This window comes from Populus trichocarpa, chromosome 18 (genome assembly GCF_000002775.5).
Source record: "Populus trichocarpa isolate Nisqually-1 chromosome 18, P.trichocarpa_v4.1, whole genome shotgun sequence".
Lineage (NCBI taxonomy): Eukaryota > Viridiplantae > Streptophyta > Magnoliopsida > Malpighiales > Salicaceae > Populus > Populus trichocarpa.
In genome coordinates, this window is record NC_037302.2 from 14,956,239 (window position 1) to 14,978,626 (window position 22,388).

Here is a 22,388-nt window from a genome sequence, read left to right on the forward strand (position 1 = left end):
TTCCAATTTCCAGAATCCATTTCGAATCACTAATCATCATCAATAACGAACAAGACAATCTTGATAAATGAGATTTTACCCTGTAATTTTAATGTATAGCTATCAATGACCTGAAACAAGCAAATTAAAATTCAAAGTGTGAGCATTGAATTTCTTGTCAGTTTACACCTTTCTGTGGTGTTTCCTCTTTCCATTGATTGAAGAGCGTCTAAAAGGAAAAACTGAAGAGGCAAAAGTTCTGTTGTACAGTGAAAAAGAGCATGAGAAATACACAAAAACAGAGATGCATGAATCCTTCTCCACTAGCGGCTCCCGTCCATCGGATCATTGTGGTTTCAAGACTGATGCCCAATCATTGCCCTCTTTGTTCGATTCCTCAGACCTTTGGGAAATTGCATATTCCATATAAAAGATGCCCCGAGTTTTAGAATTTACTCTGGGGGCAAGTCTGTGCAAGGGCATAAGGGGACGGAGGATTTGACAAGGGCTGAGGGGTGGTGAGATGTTATGTCAAGAAATGATTTTGGAGAATTTCTTTATATTTGTTGAATAACTAAGATAGGAGTCTAGATCAAGGCAAGAACATAGGCTCTCCAAGACGATGGACCAGAAGGAGAGAAGGAAGGCTCATTCAGCTACACACTGACTCTTAGAGCATGTTTGGGAACGCGGCTGCGGCCGCGTTCCTAAAAAATTTGAAATTTTTTTTTTTTTTGCTAAAATTTAATATGGTTTGTACGTTTTGGATCGTTTTGATGTGCTGATGTCAAAAATGATTTTTAAAAAATGAAAAAACATCATTGACATGTATTTTGGCACGAAAAGTTATTTGAAAAGCACTCGCAACCACACTGTCAAACACGCTCTTAGTCTCAAAGAAGAAACAATTACTTGGCTCTATATCCTTAGCACATCAAACACTCCTTTGCACATTGCTGCACTCCTCGGTCATGCCGAGTTTGCCATGGTGGTGATGCAATGCTGTCCTCATTTACCATTTTTTGTCTTTATGCTCGTCAGACATGTACATGCTTCATTTAAGGAATCTATCTATACACAACCGCGCTAAGTTATTTCCGCTTCTACTTCTTTTTTATTTATAATAGTCGAGTATTATTATAGAAAGGTGGTAGAGCCAAAATTAGAGGCTAGCTAGCATAAAAGAAAAACAGAGGCAGGGGGCGGAAGTAATAACATATCCAACCTTTTGAGCCTATTTGCTATAACGAATCTCTAAACAAACCCAAATATCTGTACGTAAAGCTTTTTTTCATTTGTGTTCAATGGATTGAGAGCCGGGAGGTGTTATTAATCCGGTCTGGCTTAACGATTCAACTTGATCGTACGGAGAATTTAGTATTTTAATCTTAAACTAGATTTTATTAAACTAGATAGGAGTTCACCCGATTAAACTATATTAATCTATTAGGTCAACATATGGTCTAGTTAAAATCCAAGTGAAACTAGATTTAACTTTTTAAATATTTTTTAAAATGATTTTATTATAATTTTTTTAAAAAATATCTTAAAAAAATATTATTTTAAATTGAATCACTCAATCTACGACTTGAATAAGTTTTATAAGTATAATGAGAGACAAAAAAGAAAAACATATAGATAAAGCAGTCCCCAAAAATAATACAAGAAGAAACAATAGTGAGAGATAGATAACAGAACAAATGTGGACAGTTTTTATTAACTAAATAAACTTATGTTACAAAGTTATAATTATTAATATTAAATCCAAAATACATACACATTGCACAAATTTAAATATGTTAAGTGGTTTAATAAATTAGATTTTAACTGGGTTGATTAGGTTGTTGATTAATTTATTTGGTTAATCAGGTTTGATTGAGTCAATTCTCACTTGAATTTTTTAAAACCTGAATCAAGTTAGGTTGTAGATTAACTTATCAATCTTGAATCTAATTTAATAATGCTGATTAAAACAAACAACATTGTAGAAAAAATATAATTGAATTGCATAAAAGCAATTAACCGAAAACTTGTATTCTTCTTATAAAGTTACCCCATGTTAATGGAAAAACATGAATAAAAGATTAACAATAGGAAGCTCACTTTGCATGATGGATACATAAGACCAGTTGGATGGTCCATGAGACCATTGCTATCAAGTGTTTTTTGTTTTTTCTACGAGACGGGTCAATGAGACTGTTGCTTCATAAGCTTGGGATCATGGATAATATGCTTTAATTTCAATTTAGTGTATAAAAAAGAATTAAATGCTTAAGCATAAAAAATAAATCTCAAGAGTTAGAATGCAACCGCCGATTAGTTAATGGAAAATGGACCTTAGATTAATATATGACTCATCTTTCAATGGAAATTTAAATGCTTTACTGGAATTAGATACTCTCTTTCTCTAATATCTTTTTTTTTTTGTATTTGTTTTCTGGTTATATTTAATTTTTTATCAATATTCCTAACGTAAATTGCTATGTATTTTGAATCTTGAAGGATTGAGAGATGGGAGACAGAAAAGAAAAGGAGACACGACAGTTCAGAAAGAGAAGAAAAAACAATGGTGAGAGATAGATGAGAGAACAAAAATGGAGCAGTTTTTATTAACTAAATAAACTTTATAATTACTAATATTAAAATCAAAATATGTACATATTGCAAATATTTAAACATATATATATATATATATATATATATATATATATATATATATTAATCAACTCTTAATATCTTTCATTTTATATATATATATATATATATATATATATATATATTAAAAGTAAATATTAAAACCTATTATATTAATTAGTTATAATTATTCTAACTAATACATATTTATTTTGGTATTGATGTCTCCATCTATTTACAGCCGGAGAAAAGAAACGTCACTTGCTTTTATTGTCTTTTCTTGCCTGGAAGATAAGGAATGCGAATATTCAGAGCTGTTTGAGTGCCACTCATTTTAGTAGATTTTTATTTTTCTTATATTAGTAAACCAATTGTTTTTATTATATCACTTAAATACTTTTTTCTTGTTTTCTTTCATGGTGTGACTTTGATCAAATGAAATTGAATTTGGGTTTTCCTCCGGAATAAATAATTGTTTTGAGGAATACATAATTATCTCTCCATCAAGTTTTTGCCCCACCACTAAGATGGCTCATGTAGAGACAAATTTGATACATCTTTTGGTTTCTAATTCCACGGCTTTGGTTTGATTTATTTTCTGTCATTCTCCAAATATCTTCTTTCCTGATAGACTTTTCCTGAATATGGCCCGGTTGGTACTGTGTTCCAAATGAAAATAGAATAAAATTTAATTTTTTTTATTTAAAATTTTTTGATATATTGATGTTAAAAATATCAGTATCATATCAATCATATAAATTTTTTGATATACTTTCACTTTTTATTAATTTTAGTATATAAACTTTTATTTTCTCATATCATTGTTCCCATTTTTTGTATCATATCAATCATATATTTTCATAAAAAGTCCATCGGTTTTCATGTTTTTCCGATAATGTGATTTTGAAAAGAATTAAATTTTAATAAAAAAAAATAGGTATAAAATTACTTTATAATGGAGAAGATATAAATGGAGAAGTGCTGTGTACGTAGAAAGCAGTTTTTTTGTTTTTTTTATTTCTAAGCTTTCTAATTGAAAGGGAACGTTATACTGCTAGTGATGTTGATGTGATTCCATTATTTTTATCTTCTTTCTTGCCTTCTGAAACGACTTGGTCAGATTTTATTAAATTTTTAGTTTGCTCCTTGAGATTTCTCAATTTCATCTTCAAAGTTTAGTTTGTGACAATCGCCTTCTATTTATAATTTCCATGCTCCATCCATTTATATAAGTAATTGTAACACAGAATATATATAAATCTCATTACTGTTGTTTTTAAAGTTTATATAAAATATTTCATTCTCATCCCAAAAATATTAAAAAGTAGGAAAGAAAATCCAAATTAATAAAAATAAAAGGTATGTGAACCTTCAAGTGCCACCCATTTTATTACATAGACCAGATATTTATCCATCGCTTCACCACCGTGAGTTATATTTTTTTTAATTAACATGTTTTTTATTTAAAAAAAATTAAATAAAAAACAAATACACACAAATATAATCAAATATATTTGTAATGGTGGTTTTTTCCACGGGGTGGGTCCGTGAAGTCCTTTATAAAAGCCTGAACCTCCTCGCTAGCTGCCCTCTATAACAAATATTGATCAGCATTTATATTTGATATTAAGATGGGGCTATTAATTCAGATGTTGATGGCGTTAGTAACCATGGTTTTTTTAGAAGGATGGCAGCCTCTTGATTGCTTGAAAATATATGTTTTTTTTTAGTTTAAATTATTAAGATGGGGCTATTATTGTTACTTTTTATTCAATAAACTATAATGCTAATAAAAACTCCTTAAAATGGACAATCGACCTTAGATTAATATATTGCCCCGTAAGCTTGAGAAAGAATAATATGTTTTAATTTCATCTTGTATAAAAAAATCTCATTTTAGTGTGTTAGAATGCATCGACCACTAATTAATGGACAATCGACCTTAGATTAATATATTATCATTTTTTTTTTGTATTTTTTTCTAGTCATATTTAATTTTTCATCAAGTGATTAATATGTATAATTCAATTTTTAGTTTGCTCCTTGAAATTTCTCAATTTCATGTTCAAAGTTTAGTCTGTAACAATTGCCTTCTATAATTTTCATGCTTCATCCATATATATAATTAATAGTAACACAGAATTATATGAATAAATATCAGTGTTGTTTTTAAGATTCAAGGATAAAAGTGTTTCTTTTGTAAGACTATAACATCCATATTTAACCCTTTTTTTTTTTATTCATTTTTTAATTTATTTTTTTATAAAAAAATAAAAATTAAATGGTCTTTGATTATAACTAAATCATCAAAAATTAAATTTGAAAATCAAATTAAAAAATATAAAATTTTATATAATCTATCCTCAATATTATTCGAGAAAACAGTGAGGCCTTGCGGAGTAAAAAAATCCACGCAAGCAATACTTAATAATATCAAAACGAAAACGAAAGGATTGTGATGAAGAGTACATTGCCGTCCTCTGCCATCATGCATTTTTTACTCCATTTTTAACAAGAGTTGGGCTCGTTAGAATTTGATGATTTCTCTCTCCTCTGTTTACTAAAAATTAAAAAATAATAAAAATGAATTTTTTATATTAAAATTAAATTAAAAAAATATTAAAATACTAGAGTTGTATGATTTACATTATTTTTAAAGTTTAAAAACCAAAATGCATCATTTACAAAATTATGACATTGCACTCATATTTGGCGTCTTTCCCCTCTTCTTTCAATCCTATCTTTTCATAAGAAATCAGAATCAATTGAGTTTAATTAGAACTAAATTGTCAAAAACAAATTGAGAAACAAATTAAAAAAACATAATTTTTTAAATAGTTCATCTATAATAATATACAAAAGGATGAATAGTAAAGTCTTGACAAGAAAAAAAAATCAACGCGAGCAACCCTTAGAGGATGTTTGGAAGTGTGGTAATCGTTGGTTTTTAAAGTGTTTTTTGTTTGGAAATGTATTAAAATAATATATTTTTTTATTTTTTAAAAATTACTTTTGACATCAACATATTAAAATGATATGAAAATATAAAAATAAATAATTTAAAATAAAAAAATTATTTTAAAAAAAAATAATATTTAAACATAAAACAAACATTTTAGCATCAAAATGAAAACAAATGTAATGAAGAGGACACTGCCGTCCTATGCCATCCTGCTTCTTCTTTTTATCCACGAGATGGGTCCGTTAGATTATTGCCATCATGCATTTTTTTCATGAGTTGGGCCCGTTGGACCATTGCCATCATCCATTTTTCCATGAATGGGCCCGTTGGATGGTGCCATCGTGCATTTTCCCCCCATGAGATGGGTCCAAGAAAACATTGCCATCATGCATTTTTTCCTAAAAGATATTCAGATTAAAAGTATTATAAAAAGAAAGTACTATAATTTTCATGCTTCATCCGTTTATATAAGTAAGGAGTCACACAATATATATGAATAAATCTCAGAGTTTTTTTTAAAAGTTTATATAAAATATTTCATTCTCATCCAAAAAATATAAAAAAGTAAGAAAGAAAAGACAACTTAATAAAAATAAAAACAGAAAATATGACAAAATTTGAGAGAATTAATTCTTCTAGAAATCCTAAAATTCTATTCACGTAATTCTCATTCATCAACAATAACTAATATTTAAAGAAGTGATCAGTAGTGTTAAAAAAAAAAAAACTTGTCATGTTTCTTTTAAGATATTCAGATTAAAAGTATTATAAAAAAAAAAACAAAGAGATTATATATATTGAACAAAAATGTTAAATGAATGAATTCAGATATTTTGAATTATGTATTAAAATAAAATAAAAAAATTTGTTTTTAAAATTAATTTTAATATTAATATATCTATCATAACGATAAAAAAATATATAAAAGATAATTTGAAATAAAAATATTATTTAAAAAAAAAACAAGATTTCAAATATATTCGTAAACAATCTTTTAGTTTAAGAAATGAAGCTTCTAACTTATGTGGCTGCTAAGTGTGTTTTTCATAAAGATATTTTTTAAAATTACTGAGATTTTTTTTTTAGATTTTTTTTTAAAAAATTATTTTGCTTAAGAAAGTCATGAACATTGTGCCCTCTATAAAAGCCTAAACCTCCTCGCTGCCATTTGCAACAATTAATATTGTAATAGTTGATATTAAGATGGGGCTGTTCCTTCAGATGTCGATGGTTTTAGCAATTATGATGGTTTCGCTGCAAGGATGGGTGGCTCTTGGTTGCTTGAAGGAAGAGAGAATCGCTCTCTTGCACCTCAAAGATTCTCTTAACTATCCCAATGGCACCTCCCTACCTACCTGGAGAAAAGGCGACACCCGCTGTTGTGAATGGGAAAGTATTGTCTGCAGCAGCAGAACAGGCCGAGTCACCGGACTCTTATCTTTGGAGCGTAAGGAATCAGGAACTGGGAGATTGGTACTTAAATGTCTCCTTGTTCCTTCCTTTTCAACAACTCAACAGTCTCATCTTGATGGATATATAATCGTATAGCTGGTTGGGTTGAGAAGAAAGGTTTGCTCTCTTAAGTATTACAAAATATTTATATTACTTTTATTTTTTTAGATTATAATAGACTGGAAGGTTTAATAGATTTGAAAGGTTAGTTTTTTTTATATATTATTATTTTTATAAATATTAAATTTAATTAACACAATTATTTATTAAATTTAATTTTAAAAAACACAATTTATATTTTGTAGTTAATTAATTAATTTATTTTTTGATAAATATCAAGAATCCTTGAGCAGCTTGAAGCACTTGGGTTTGGGCGGCAACAATATTAGCAAATTGGTAGTCTCAAGAGGTAATTAGCAATACATTCACATTACCTACCTGGCTGGTAGCATAATGAAGATAATATCCATACAATATTAATTATACGTTTCTTCCCTAACTAATTTGCAAGTCCAAGCAGCTTGAATACTCTATATCTAGGAAATATCACAACCTATGGAAATATATCCCAGTTACTGCAATCATTAGGAGCATTCCCAAACCTCATGACACTTTTTCTACACCATAATGATTTTAGAGGAAGAAAATTAGGTGACGGTAAGTTATATATTTTACATATAGTGATGTTTATATATTTGGGATTAATTCAAAAATTCAATTTGTTATTTTTGAACAAACAGAGTTGCAAAATTTAAACTCATTGAAAAGTTTGTATCTGGACCAGTGTTCTCTAGATGAACACTCCCTTCAAAACCTTGGAGCACTGCCTTTTCTAAAAAATCTGTCATTTTCTGCTCTCAGCAGCACTATACCTTCTGGAGGTAAATTAACCTTTCTACTTTTTTTTTTTATGCCTGCTACAATTAGATATATCTATATAGAATTCATTTTTTATGTTTTAGCAACCCACTAAATAAGTCTTGGAGCGACAATTAAATCTCAAGTTTAGAAATTAACTCAATTGACATCATTAGTATTCTAAAAGTCTACCATCCATTTAATATTAACAATATTTTAATTTAATTTTGGTCATCTCTCAGCACCATTTCAGTGTAATGTAAACACAATGATAATATTAAAAAAATATAATTTGTTTAATGAAAAAGTAACTTTTTATATTGAGAGTGCTATTTTTAGGAGGAGAATAAATTAACAATGATATTTTTATTTTTTCCTTTTTATCAGACATATCAATTTTTTCCTTTTTATCAGACATATCAAAAATCCCTCTTTTAATTGGACTCTACAATTTCTACACTTCCCTTCCCATTTTTTTAGTTTGTTTTAGCCATAATTCATTAGTAAGGAATTATTGTATATAATAACCTCTTAGGAGAGTTGAACAAAGAAATCATGGGAGATTTTGTTTATATATACGTGGACTTTTTTTTATTATCTTTTTATATGTGGATCAATCAAAATAATTTACACTGATAGATTGATATTATAAGATATTATTATTTTCAAAACCATAAAAAAAGACAACTTGAGTGCTTTAAATATCTTGAAAATGATAGATTACAAAATATGAAATTATAAAATAAAGAATATTATTTTTTAAATTTACTATGACATATAAAAAGCAATCTAGAGAGAGAGAACGGTTCAAGTCTTATCAATCTATAGAAAGAGAAAGAATTAAGAAAGAATGTTAATAACACTCATTAATGTCGTGAAGAAATTTATTTTCTCTAAAGAATATCAATTTAATGTAGATAAAGAATATATAACCCATTTTCCTTAGCTGATAAAATATTTAATTGACCGGAATTAAGACCATCTTGAATTCTACCAAAGAAATATCTTGCCAATAAAGCATTTTCTTAAAAAAATATATATGGAATTAAGAATATCAGTTTTGATAGTTTCACTTATGATTTCCTTACATGTTAACAAAATATGGCTTTTTCTAAAAAACAATTATGAAAAAAATAATAGTGTGATATAGGTTGATGAAATTATAATATTTTAAACTTGAATTTTTATTTTATTTGTATATCCTCTCTTTTTTAATATTAATCTGGAAAATTAAAAAAATAGTAACTAATTATGAGTCAATTAAATAAAAAAACTCAAGAAACATGAAAAAAAACATAAAAAATACACTACCCAACCAATAATTGACTAGGACCATGTGACGCCCACCACCGAAACTAGTAACTTATTAGCAATTTGCTTACTAGAGAAAATTGACCATTAAAAGAGAATTAAATTCAAAATTTAAAATCAACTCAATTAAGATACTTATTATTCATTTTATAAGCTGCTGCTTTTTAACTCTTTCATTTCCTTTATAATTTTAATTGTTTCTATGTTAATATAATTTCTTGATTGTGGCAGGCTTCCTTCATCTCAGGAACTTGAAATTCTTAAATTTAAGTTACAATACTCTCAATAATAACAGCATCTTACAAACCATCGGTAAGATTGATAACTCTTATTCTCTCTCTCTCTCTTTAGGTTATATATTTTCTATTAAAAACTCGGAGTTTTAAATCTTTTTTTAAAATTATAATGTGATCAGGTTTATGTGACTTAAATAATATCCAAGAGCTACATATGTATGACAATAATCTCAGTGGTTTCTTGCCTCCGTGTCTGGCGAATTTGACTTCCCTTCAACATCTAGATCTCTCTTCCAATCACTTGAAGATCCCTGTATCATTGAGCCCATTATACAACCTTTCAAAACTCAAGTATTTTGATGGATCGGGTAATGAAATATTCACAGAAGAAGATGATCATAATCTAAGCCCAAAGTTCCAGTTAGAGTCCCTCTATTTGAACAATCGTGGACAAGGTGCGAGAGCATTTCCCAAGTTCCTTTACCACCAAGTGAACCTACAATATATGGATCTTACAAACATCCATATAAAGGGAGAATTTCCAAATTGGTTGATTGAGAACAACACATACCTACAAGAACTTCATTTAGAAAATTGTTCTCTTTCGGGTCCATTCTTGTTGCCAAAGAATTCTCATGTGAATTTGTCATTCCTAAGTATATCCATGAATCACTTCCAAGGTCAAATCCCTTCAGAAATCGGAGCTCATTTGCCAAGGTTAGAAGTTTTATTGATGTCTGATGATGGTTTCAATGGAAGCATTCCTTTCTCGTTGGGTAACATTAGCTCGCTGCAAGCGTTCGACCTGTCAAACAACAGTTTGCAAGGGCAAATCCCTGGATGGATAGGGAATATGTCTTCTCTTGAATTCTTGGACTTATCAGGGAACAATTTCTCTGGTCGTTTACCACTTAGATTCGACACTTCTTCAAATTTGAGATATCTTTATTTGTCTAGAAATAAGTTGCAAGGACCGATCGCAATGATATTTTATAACTCAGTTGAGATATTCGCGTTAGATCTTTCCCATAATAATTTAACTGGTACAATTCCAGAATGGATTGGCAGGCTATCTAACTTGAGATTTTTACTCTTGAGTTATAATAATCTTGAAGGTGAAATCCCAATTCAATTATCCAAGTTGGACCAATTAACCTTGATTGATCTTTCTCACAATCACCTTTCTGGTAACATCCTCTCTTGGATGATATCTACTCATCCTTTCCCACGACAATATTATTCCTATGATTATGTGTCCTCATCACGACAATCTTTGGAGTTTACAACGAAGAATGTATCCCTTTATTATATAGGCAGCATTATCCGGTATTTCACAGGAATTGATTTCTCATGCAACAATTTCACAGGAGAGATTCCTCTTGACATTGGAAACCTCACCAAGATCAAGGCATTGAACCTTTTGCACAACAGTTTGACTGGACCAATTCCACCAACATTTTCAAACTTAAAGGAGATAGAGAGCCTGGATCTTTCCTACAACAAACTGGATGGAGAAATCCCACCTCGACTTACTGAACTATTTTCTCTTGAAGTTTTTAGTGTGGCTCACAATAATTTGTCTGGTAAGACTCCTACGAAAGTTGCACAATTTGCCACGTTTGATGAGAAGTGCTACAAGGACAACCCTTTTCTTTGTGGAGAACCGCTACTCAAAATATGTGGTGCGACTATGCCACCATCACCATCACCAACTTTTACTAACAATGAAGATAATGGTGGCTTCATGGATATGGAGGTTTTCTATGTGACCTTTTGGGTTGAATATATCATGGTGCTGATAGTAATAGGTGCAGTTCTATATATAAATCCATATTGGCGACGAGCTTGGTTTTATTTTATTGAGGTGAGCATCAACAATTGCTATTATTTTCTAGTGGACAATCTTCCCATTTTATACAAGTTTGGGTTTTCATAGCCTTGATGGTACCAAGACTTGGTGCATCTTTGTGTATTCTAGTTTTAAGATTTAAACAAGTTTAAAGGCATGCTCAAGCGATGTTGTATTAATTTATACATTTCCATTCGGTTTTGAGGGTTTTTATACAGCGAGGGCTTTTCAATTCCTTGAGTTTTTACTTCCCTTGTATATTACATTATTACTTGATTTTTATGATGATGAATTCAAATTTACAACACAAATATCCAAAAATATTTAATATTAAAGGGAATACATTACAACACAAATATCAATTCAAATTTATTTCACTGATTGTATATAAGCTTGTGAGTACTTAGATAATTTGCTTGATCTACAACTTCAGTAACTGAGAGTATTGAGCTGTCTTAGATTGAGTTTCCCAGCAAATATCAAAGGGAATGTCGAGAATGAATCCCTTCAAGGCTGACCCTTGCCCTTATGGCACTTCCCACTTGAAATGGATGACCATTCGGTACTGAGCAAATTAATGAATCAAGGCAGTCTCGAGATGCCACATAACAATTCATCTCCACTTCTGAATTCTCTAATCTCAAGCGTCAAGCATATGCTGCAATGCTTGATTAAAGTCATTTGATTATGCTTAGACTAGGTATCGGATGTTCCAAAAGTGATGTACAGAAAACTAGAAAACCTTGTATTTGATATCATTAGCTTTCACCTGGAGGTAAAAAGAAAAAAGTTAAACTTCCTCTAAAAAACACTCGAAAATGAGAATTACAAGAATAATAGATCCAATTAGACATGGACAAATATCCGGTGAAAGAATACATGAAAATAAAGTTAAGTCTCTTGTTAGAATCTTTAACTTGCTTAAAACACTAACAAATCAAAATGCATTTCTTCTCTTCCACTTCCACTAGCATGTCCTTTAGCTTTATCATATTTCCAGCTGCAATTGCCACAACAAGGAGAAAGTTAAGAAAGCAAAGAAGCAAAGAAGGGAGCATTAAAAAACTAAACTGGCCTTATTTGTTTCATGAAAACCACTCTCCTGGAAACAACTTTACTATGTTTGATAAACTACGAGAAACCACTTTTCTAGAAAGTGGTTTCAAACATGGAAAACACAACCCTTTTTCCTAAAGGAAAGTGTTTTCCTCTTCTTTAACAAAGAATAAACCCCACACCCTAAAGGATGAATCACCATAGAATACTACATTTGTACAGTTGCAAACCGTAGCTCAAAAATACCATAAAAAAGCAACATAAAAAAAAACCGTAGCTCAAAAATACCATAAATTACTTGGTGCCTGGATTGTGGTCTTGATAAAACTTACAATATCTTTTGCGCCAAACGAAGGTCGTTTTTCATCATTTGGAGCAGTAAGCATGGATGTCATAAGGCCTCTAGTGCTTGTCCCAACAATGAAATCAAAATAATATGCAATCCTCGCGTCCTTGCTGTCCACATCCAATTTCTATGTATAGAACAATAATGAAACGAGGCTGCCTATATACAGTTCTTTTGTGTACAAGATTAATAAAGGAAAATATAAGCAAGCATGTTGAGAGAACAAATTAACCTGGAGCTTTGACTCAAGAACACTTGGGACTTCACTAGAAATGATATTTTTCACTTCTCCACAATCAATGCTAAGGATTGTAATGAAGTCTCCCTAATGCTCTGGTTCACCAGAACTTCCATTCCCTAAAAATTTAACAAGGATCATAACAAGTACAATATGGAGTACACTGCATTTAAATGTATATAACTCAATTCTTAAGATTGTCAACAAAATATCATGTTATTGGAACCGATGAAAATGCTAGCTTTGGATGGGTCTAATTAAGGGCTCATCCATATTGTATTACAATTACATCTAACGTATAATATATATTAGATAAACTTAAAAATAATAATTAAAACAACTTATTTTTTATGATATAGTTAAACACGAAAAAAAATATTTTTTAACTTATTTTTTATAACACTGCTAAATATCATAAAATAATTCACTTTTAAAAAATTTATTTTTTTATAGAAACTACTTTCCAAGCAGAAACTACAATCAAGGCCTAAAAACATTTTACACTTCATTTACATCAACTATTGAAATTACAACGACCCACTAGGGAAAGACAAATAGATATGGAGTCGCGTTATGAGGCAATTTCTGCATAAGTTCTAATCGTAGATTGGGTTTTGTTAGATTCCAAGTGAAGTCTGTTCAGAAACTAAACATCGTTCTGGCTTTAGAGAAAATTGGAAAAAAATAACTGAAAAAACTGAACCGTGAAAAAAAACTGATTAAACATATTAGAATTTTTAAAAAAACTGATCGATTCGGTTTCGGTTTTATAAGCCTGAAATCAAAAAAACCAAACCAAACTGAACCTAAACAAAAAAAAACCAAACCAGAAAAAACTGAGTCAAACTGAAAAAACCGAACCGAACTAGAACCGGTTTTTGTTCTAAAATAACCGAACCGAACCTGATCGGTTTTAACCGGCTTCGGTTTAAAAAAAAATTGATTATTTTTTTAATAAAAACTAAACAAAAAAAAATAATCACCCCTACTGTAACTGTACCCCCTAAATAATTCCTCTTTTTCTTTGGCCTTGATGTTCTCACAACCATTAAGATGGTTCTATACCAAATAAATAGAGACAAATTTGGGAAATGCTTTGGTTTTATTTATTTTCTGTTATTCTCCGAAAATATCTTCGTTCCTTCCTTGATAGAATTTTCTTGGAAATGATGAGCTACCACTCCCTTTTGACTTTGCTGGCCTACCAAATAAATAAAGAATTCCTCTTGGGAATAATATCTTCAGAATAAATTTAGTTGTACCAAGCAATGAATCACACGGGAAGATTGAAAGAATAATTAAATTCTTTTTATGGAAAAACATGAATAAAAGGTTGACGCTGGCAAGCTGCTCACTTTCCATGAAGTTGATGGATATAGAGCCCCCCCTACTATCTTTATGGAAATCACGTCTAGAAAACCATGCTTTAATTTTAATATTTTAATATATTCCTCAATTATCATTAAAAAGAAGAAGAAGAATACAACCACCGTACGTCTAATTAATGGAATGTTTAAGATATATTGAAGCAATTGAGGTTTCAATTTCTTCACAAGAAACCAGTAAATAAAAATAACTCAAAAACAAAAAATAGGAATGTGAAGAAAAAACACACTCATTACTCTTGCAAGGCTATCAGCAAGAATATTAAGAACCAGCTGCCATTTCTTATCAATCAAAAATATTTAAGAAAAAAATTCACTAATAATAAGATTAAAAGTAAATTAGTGTGTTATTTATTGAAATAATTAAAACCAGCTCAATTAATGCCTCTATAATAATAAGGTTTTTTCCTAAAATAAATGTGTTATTTATCAAAATTAGCAGTTTCTCTATGTTCTTAATCAAAGGTATTTCATTAAAATATAAAAAGCAGTTTCTCATTATGGCTGTGGGAAATTGCCGCTCAAGTTCTAACTTTTGGGTCTTTATCAGTCAAGCATGCTTTCATTATTTTAAAAATAAATTTATTTTATGATACAAATGAATCTGCTAAGTGGAAGAACAACCGTGCTGAGGATGTAGAAAGCAGTTTCTCTATGTTCTTTAATCAAAGGTATTTCATTAAAATATAAAAAGCAGTTTCTCATTATGGCTGTGGGAAATTGCCGCTCAAGTTCTAACTTTTGGGCTTTTATCAGTCAAGCATGTTTCATTATTTTAAAAATAAATTTATTTTATGATACTAATGAATCTGCTAAGTGGAAGATGATGAGCTACCAGTCTACCACTCCCTTTCCACAATCAATTTTATTTATTTATTTATTATGATTTAGTGTTATGTTAATCAGGCACCATGATATAAAATAAAAAAATAGTGGGAACATAAAAAACATGTTTTTATGTTTGAATATGTAATATATACGGAAGGAATAATATTGTAAGAATAAATTTAGTTTTATGGCGTACTAAAGTTTAAATAGGTGACTTTAGAATCACCAAGCAGTGAATCACACGGGAAGATTGAAAGAATAATTAAAGTGATTTTACTAACATCAATTTGAATTGCATAAAAGTAATTAACCGAAAAGTTGACCCCAAGTCAAAGTCTTTTGTCGAAAAAAATTAAAGTGTTTAAATTTTTTTATGTTTATGTTTATGTTTAATAGATTTTTTAAAATATATATATTTTAAAATTATTACTGACGGCGATAGACATAATTTGTTTGTATATTCTATAGAGTTGAAAAACAATCACTGCAAATGTCATTGTTTACTCACCGATAGAATAACAAATAGTCTGTTTGACAGTAACATGTCAGTTCAATAACGAACATACCAACAAAAAAAATCTCCAATGAATTGACATACGGTTTTTCTGTTGGTGATATGTTATATTTAGTGATGGAAGTGGGTACAATTTGTTTTTGCATGATTTGTCTGTTTATAAATTCATCTGCAAAACTATTACCAGAAAACCACAAATTACTAACGAGAGTTTTTTCGATGAATTATTTCTGTTCATGATCACATCGACAAGTTTTATGTTGATGGACTATGAGTATAAATATTGACAGAAAATTTCATCAACAAATCTAAAAATTCTGGTAATGATGGATGATGAGTTATCCATATAAATCTCAATAAACTTCTCTTGTGGCATTCACAATTCTTTCAATACACATGATGTATTAGCTACATGTTCAACTTTACATGTTAACAAAGTGACTATAAATTACTTATTTGAACTCAATGTGAATGATATGTCTCCTATGTAGAAAACAAAACTCGTAGTGCTCTTTCTATCATTCATATCTCCATCTCAATCACTATTGTTATAACCTACAAGATCAAAATATTAGAATATCTATAAAATAAGCTAAAATCAACAACACCTTTGATAAACAAAAGAATTCGCTTTAAAACTTTGAAATGAGTCATAGTTAATATCTTCATAAACCTACTCATAAGTCGAACTCCAGAAAGAATATCTAGATAAGTGTATGCCAAATATCTCAAACTCTCAACTATGCTTTTGAATGTTGTAAAGCTTATTTTCTCTCCTTCATCATCGTTAGACATCTTCACTCCACACTTAACTAGAGTATTTATTTTTATATAATCCTCCATCTTGAACTTCTTAAGAATTTCATAAACTTATCTTGGCTTATAAAAATTTATTCTCTCCTTCATCTTAATCCTTAAATAGTATTTGTTATTAAAAAGTAACAAGACATTGCCTACCCAATTCATAGCATTGTTTGGGCTTGAGTTATATGGGTAGGCATTGTTTCGATATGGTAAGGTTAGGCTGTTCTGTTGTGGTGTTAAGAAAGAATATTATATCTATATTCCTAATTTATTTATTTATTTTAATAAAATATAAAATCATTTTTAATCTCGCGGTAAGAATAGATCTATAAACTTAATCTCAAAACTTGAAAACTAACTTGAAGGTATTAAGTGATCATACAAATAGAAAACTAATATGTTGGCAATATTATTCTAAAATAAAGGGTGATAAGCAATAACATGTTTGCAAGGAAACAATCTACTTTGAATTATAATCATTACGTTAATGAATATCCTTGAATATTGAAGAGAAGTAGCATTTTTTTTTTGGCATAGTTTTGAAATCCAGCCCGGCCCGATGGGTCGATCCAAAATTCGGACCGGGGGCTAGAACCAAGTTAGGTTTAAGAAAAAATAGAAAAAGTCAAAACCCAGGGTGACCAAGCAAAAAACCTGATTGCAACCCATTGATTTTTGTTTTTTTATTAAAATGATGTCATTTTGATTTTTTAAAGAAATTGAAATGGACCCGGACGACCTGGTGACCCGATCAAAACCTGATGATCTGGTTAAAATTTAGAACATGGGTCTTGAGTCGGGTTAACTACTGAACCGGTTCCAAAACTATGTTTTCTGGATAGAATTTTCTTGGAAGTGATGAGCTACCTCTCCATTTCGACTCTGCTGGCCGACCGTTCTGGGAGAATATTTTGTAGACCGTGTTGACGCCAGCAGTCAACAACTATCTTACATCCCCTTGGCATCGTGTTCCACGCCTTTGCAAATTATTAAAGGCCCCAAAGCCTCTCTAGCAGGGGCTGAAAAAATTAAAAATTAAATTAAATTAAGAAAATAAAATAAAAAACTGAAAAAATTAATCTAAAAAAAAATTTAATTAAACCGATTATAATATTTTAAAAAATATTCAGTTTGGTTTAGTTTTGATTTTATAAACCTGAAATTAAAAAACCGAACCGAACAGAAAAATAAAAAAACCAAACCGAAATCAAGCCCATTAAAAAATCCCAAAAATCCCAAAAAAATATAGTTTTTGGTTTTTAATATAAAATAACAGAACCAAACAAAAATCAATCGGTTTGAACTGGTTTCGGTTTTATTTTTTGTATTTTATAAAATTTGGGTTTGGTTGTTTTTATAAGTAAAAACCGAACCGAACCGAAAATGATTACCCGTACTCTTTAGCAATAAGATTATTTTTTTTTCCTTCAATTCATGTGTTATTTATCAAAATAATTAATTTAATCGCATACAAAAAAAAATCGATTCAACTACCATGCATGCCATTTCACAATTAATTTTTTTTTATTATGATTTAGTGTTATGTTAATCAGGCAACATTTAATTACCATGATATAAAATACAAAAACAGTGGGAAGATAAAAAAAAAAACATGTTTTTTTATTTTTTTTTATTTTATAAGTATAAATTTTACTCTAATTTCATTCTACAAATATTGTAAAAAAATATTTATTTTAAATTTATTTATATTTTTATTGTTAAAAAATTAAAAGCTAATCTAAAAACAGTTAACTCTACATCATTATTTTATAAACGAATTGAATACATAATAAATACCGAGTGAAAGAATAAATTTAGTTGTATAACATACGTACTAAAGTTTAAATAGGTGACTTTAGAATCACCAAGCAGTGAATCACACGTACGGGAATATTGAAAGAGTAATTAAAGTGATTTTATTAACATTATTGTAAAAAAAATAAAATTGAAATCACGTCTTTTGTGGAAAAAGTTGACCCCAAGTCAATTAATAGAAAAGTTGACCCCAAGTCAAAGTCTTTTGTGGAAAAACATGAATAAAAGGTTAACGTTGGCCAGCTCACTTTCCATGAAGATGATTGATACAGAGCCCTCCCTACTATCTTTATGGAAATCACGTCTAGAAAATCATGCCTTAATTTTAATATTTTAATATATTCCTCAATTATCATTAAAAAAAAAAAAATGCAACCACCGATTAATTAATGGAAATGTTTAAGATTGAAGCAATTGAGGTTTCAATTTTCTTCACAATAAACCAGTAAATAAAAAAAACTCAAAAAAAAAAAACTAGGAATGTGAAGAAAAAACACACTCATTACTCTTGCAAGGCTATCAGCAAGAATATTAAGAACCAGCTGCCATTTCTTATCAATCAAAAATATTTAAGAAAAAAATTCACTAATAATAAGATTAAAAGTAAATTAGTGTGTTATTTATTGAAATAATTAAAACCAGCTCCAATGCCTCTCTAATAATAAGGTTTTTTTTTCCCTAAAATAAATGTGTTATTTATCAAAATTATCAATTTAACAAAAAAAAAACTAGATTAAAAAGGGAGCAATTTTTATTATGATCTGGTGCTCTTTTAATTAGGCAACATTTGATTATTATCGTGATATAAAATACAAAAATAGTAAGGACAAAAAGATGTGTTTATATGTATTTTTTATTTTAAAAGTATATAATTTTAGAAACAATTTTCTGTATTGTATTTTTAATCAGATATGTTTTTAGTTTTTGAAAATACAAATAGAGGAAGAACAACCGTGCTGACTGCTGAGGATGTAAAAAGCAGTTTCTCTATGTTCTTAATCAAAGGTATTTCATTAAAATGTAAAAAGCAGTTTCTCATTATGGCTGTGGGAAATTGCCGCTCAAGTTCTAACTTTTGGGTCTTTATCAGTCAAGCATGCTTTCATTATTTTAAAAATAAATTTATTTTATGATACAAATGAATCTGCTAAGTGGAAGAACAACCGTGCTGAGGATGTAGAAAGCAGTTTCTCTATGTTCTTAATCAAAGGTATTTCCTTAAAATGTAAAAAGCAGTTTCTCATTATTGCTGTGGGAAATTGCCGCTCAGGTTCTAGCTTTTGGGCTTTATCAGTCAAGCATGACTGATGAAATTGCCGGTCATTTTTCATTATTTCTTTAATGGGTCCAAGAGGGTTTGTGGGAAATTGCCTGCCTCTGAGCTGTTTAATTGAAACCACTACTGATGTTGATGTGATTCCTTTTATTTTATCTTGAAACCAACTGTGAAACGACTAGGTCAGATTTTGGTAGATTCTTAGTTTGCTCCTTCAGATTTCTCAATTGCATCTTGAAATTTTAGTTTGTAACAATCGCCTTCTATAGTTTGTAAGAAAAAATGACGAAATTTGAGAGAATTAGTTTTTCTAGAAATCCTAAAATTCTTTGTCAATGTGATATCCCTTACATTCTCTATCTGATCCTTCATAGCTTATTCTTACTGAAATACTAATGTGAGAGTTAACTTTGTCAATGTGCCAATATTATTATTAGTAGTATTATTAAAAAATAAGAATAATGAATTTATCTTCTTTTATAAAATTTGATGATCAATCGATCTTATTTATAGGTTTTAAGGAATTGATCAAGAACTATGATGACTCACTTCAAGTGATTTGTTTGAAATTGGTTTGAGGATTGAAAATCTATAGGATATAATTAATAACTTGACTTTAATTTAAAAGGATTAATGTACATCATGAAATTTCAACTAATATATATATATATATATATATATATATATATATATATATATAGGAACTGCATGGCCAAAAAAAAACGAGGAAGTATTTTCAATATTTTAGCTAACCAATGCCTACTTGGTCATTGATGAATTGTTTATATTGGATGTAAATATATTGCAAACAATTATCCACATCCAAAGTTAAGGGTATGTTTATAAAAATTAAATTTTTTAGGACCCTCCTTTTCAATTATTGAAATCTTGAAGGATAACAGAAGAAGTATACAATATCACTTTGTGACAATAATAATGGAAGGCAATATATAGACAAAGTGAAGAAAATATTAGAGCAAAAGATGTTTTTCCAACCCACTAATTAATTCCTTCAAGAGGAAGATTCTCTATTTCTTGAAAGGCTGATTTTGCACTATTTTTTCTTGCGCTCGGAATGTATTCACACTAAATTTAAAATTCAGGAAAACTAAATCTATGATTTTTTTTTATATAAATTGATTTTATTGATAATTTTTTTATCATCCCATAGTTACCTTAAGTAAACCTTACTTTTATTAGAGAAATCCAGGTCAATGCTATACAACTCATTTTCCACGACGATGATGGGTCGATGTAGAGGATCAGTTGCTACTTTCTATGTGTGGAAAATCATGCCTTAATTTTAATGGTGTTGGCAATTAGACGAAACAGTATGGTTGATAAAATGAATCATGCCTTCTCTTGACAATAAGTCTATTGTTCATAACACAATCAACAAGTAATTCATTCACAAAGAATATTAAGAGCTAGCTTCATGGAAAAAAAATACACTCTCATGATCGATTTTTGGAGTTGAACCTGAATTGACTAAGTAATTTCTCATTTACGAATGATAATTTATATATATTTTTTTTAATTATTACTATGATTAATTTCCTGTAATTTGGTCGAATGATCTAATTAAGTATTTAATACCAAAACGAAAAGGATTGTGATGAAGAGGACACTGCCGTCCTTTGCCATCCGAGATGGGTCCGATAGACCCATTGCCATCATCCATTTTTCCACGAGATGGGCCCTTTGCTATCATGCATTTTTTCTTCCACGAGATGGGCCCGTTGGATGGGTGCCATCATGCATTTTTTCCTAAAAGATATTCAGATTAAAAGTATTATAAAAAAAAACGATTATATATAATAAAGATAAATATTAAATGTATCAATTCAGATATTGTGAATTATGTAATAAAACTAGCTTAAGAAAGTCATGAATTAATATTTAAGAAAGGGTTATATACTACTAGTGATGTTGATGTGATTCCATCTATTTTTATGTTCTTTCTTGGCTTCTGAAACGACTTGGTCAGATTTTGTTAAAATTTTAGTTTGCTCCTCCAGATTTCTCAATTTCATCTTTAGAGTTTAGTTTGTAACAATCGCCTTCTATAATTTTCATGCTTCATCCGTTTATACAAGTAATAGTAACACAGAATATATATGAATAAATCTCAGAGTTGTTTTTAAAGTTTATATAAACTATTTCATTCTCATCCAAAAAATATTAAAAAGTAGGAAAGAAAAGCCAAATTAATAAAAACAAAAACAAAAAATATGACAAAATGTGAGATAATTAATTTTTTCTAGAAATCCTAAAATTCTATCCACTTAAATTCTCATTCATCAACAATAATGTATATTCAAAGAAGTGATCAATGGTGTTGAAAAAATAAAATAAAATAAAATACTTATCATGTTTTTTTAAGGTAAAAAAACAATATTTTATGTTTTCATGAATTTAAAGGAAAAAAATATTTAATATAAACTCTCATCATTAAATTAAAAAATTATAAATTTTACACAGTTCTTCTATATTATACGAGAGGTTGAAGAATAAAGCCTTGTCGAGTAAAAAAATCCACGCTAATACTCTCACCATTAATGCTATCAATTGTTTTTTCTACGAGATGGGTCCGTGAGACCATTAATGCTTAATATGCTTTAATTTCAACTAACTTAATTCTCCTTCTTTTGTTTTTATCATTCTTTAAATAACTATTTTAATATATTCTTCAATTATCATTAAAAAAATGTAACCACCGATTAATTAATGGAAATGCAATTAAATGCTTTATTGTAATTGCCATGTATTATGAATTTTGATGGATTGAGAGATGCAAGATAGAAAGAGAAAGAAAGAATGACAAAGCCGAAAGAAGAAGAAGAAA

General features: G+C 29.3%; 1 protein-coding gene across 2 annotated transcripts in view; it reads left to right on the plus strand.

The window, feature by feature from the left end:
• The window catches only part of LOC18101669 (receptor-like protein 56), a 31,132-nt gene extending 19,619 nt beyond the window's left edge, over positions 1-11,513 (plus strand). The window contains exon 9 of one of the 2 annotated variants that reach the window (XM_006379925.3): positions 11,189-11,513. In XM_006379925.3, coding sequence (XP_006379987.3) covers positions 11,189-11,368 — 180 coding nt within the window. In that variant the 3' untranslated portion in view covers positions 11,369-11,513. Of the gene's footprint in view, positions 1-10,547 lie in introns of both variants that reach the window. The other variant, XM_052448841.1, reaches the window with a different exon arrangement.
• The last annotated feature ends 10,875 nt before the right edge of the window (positions 11,514-22,388 follow it).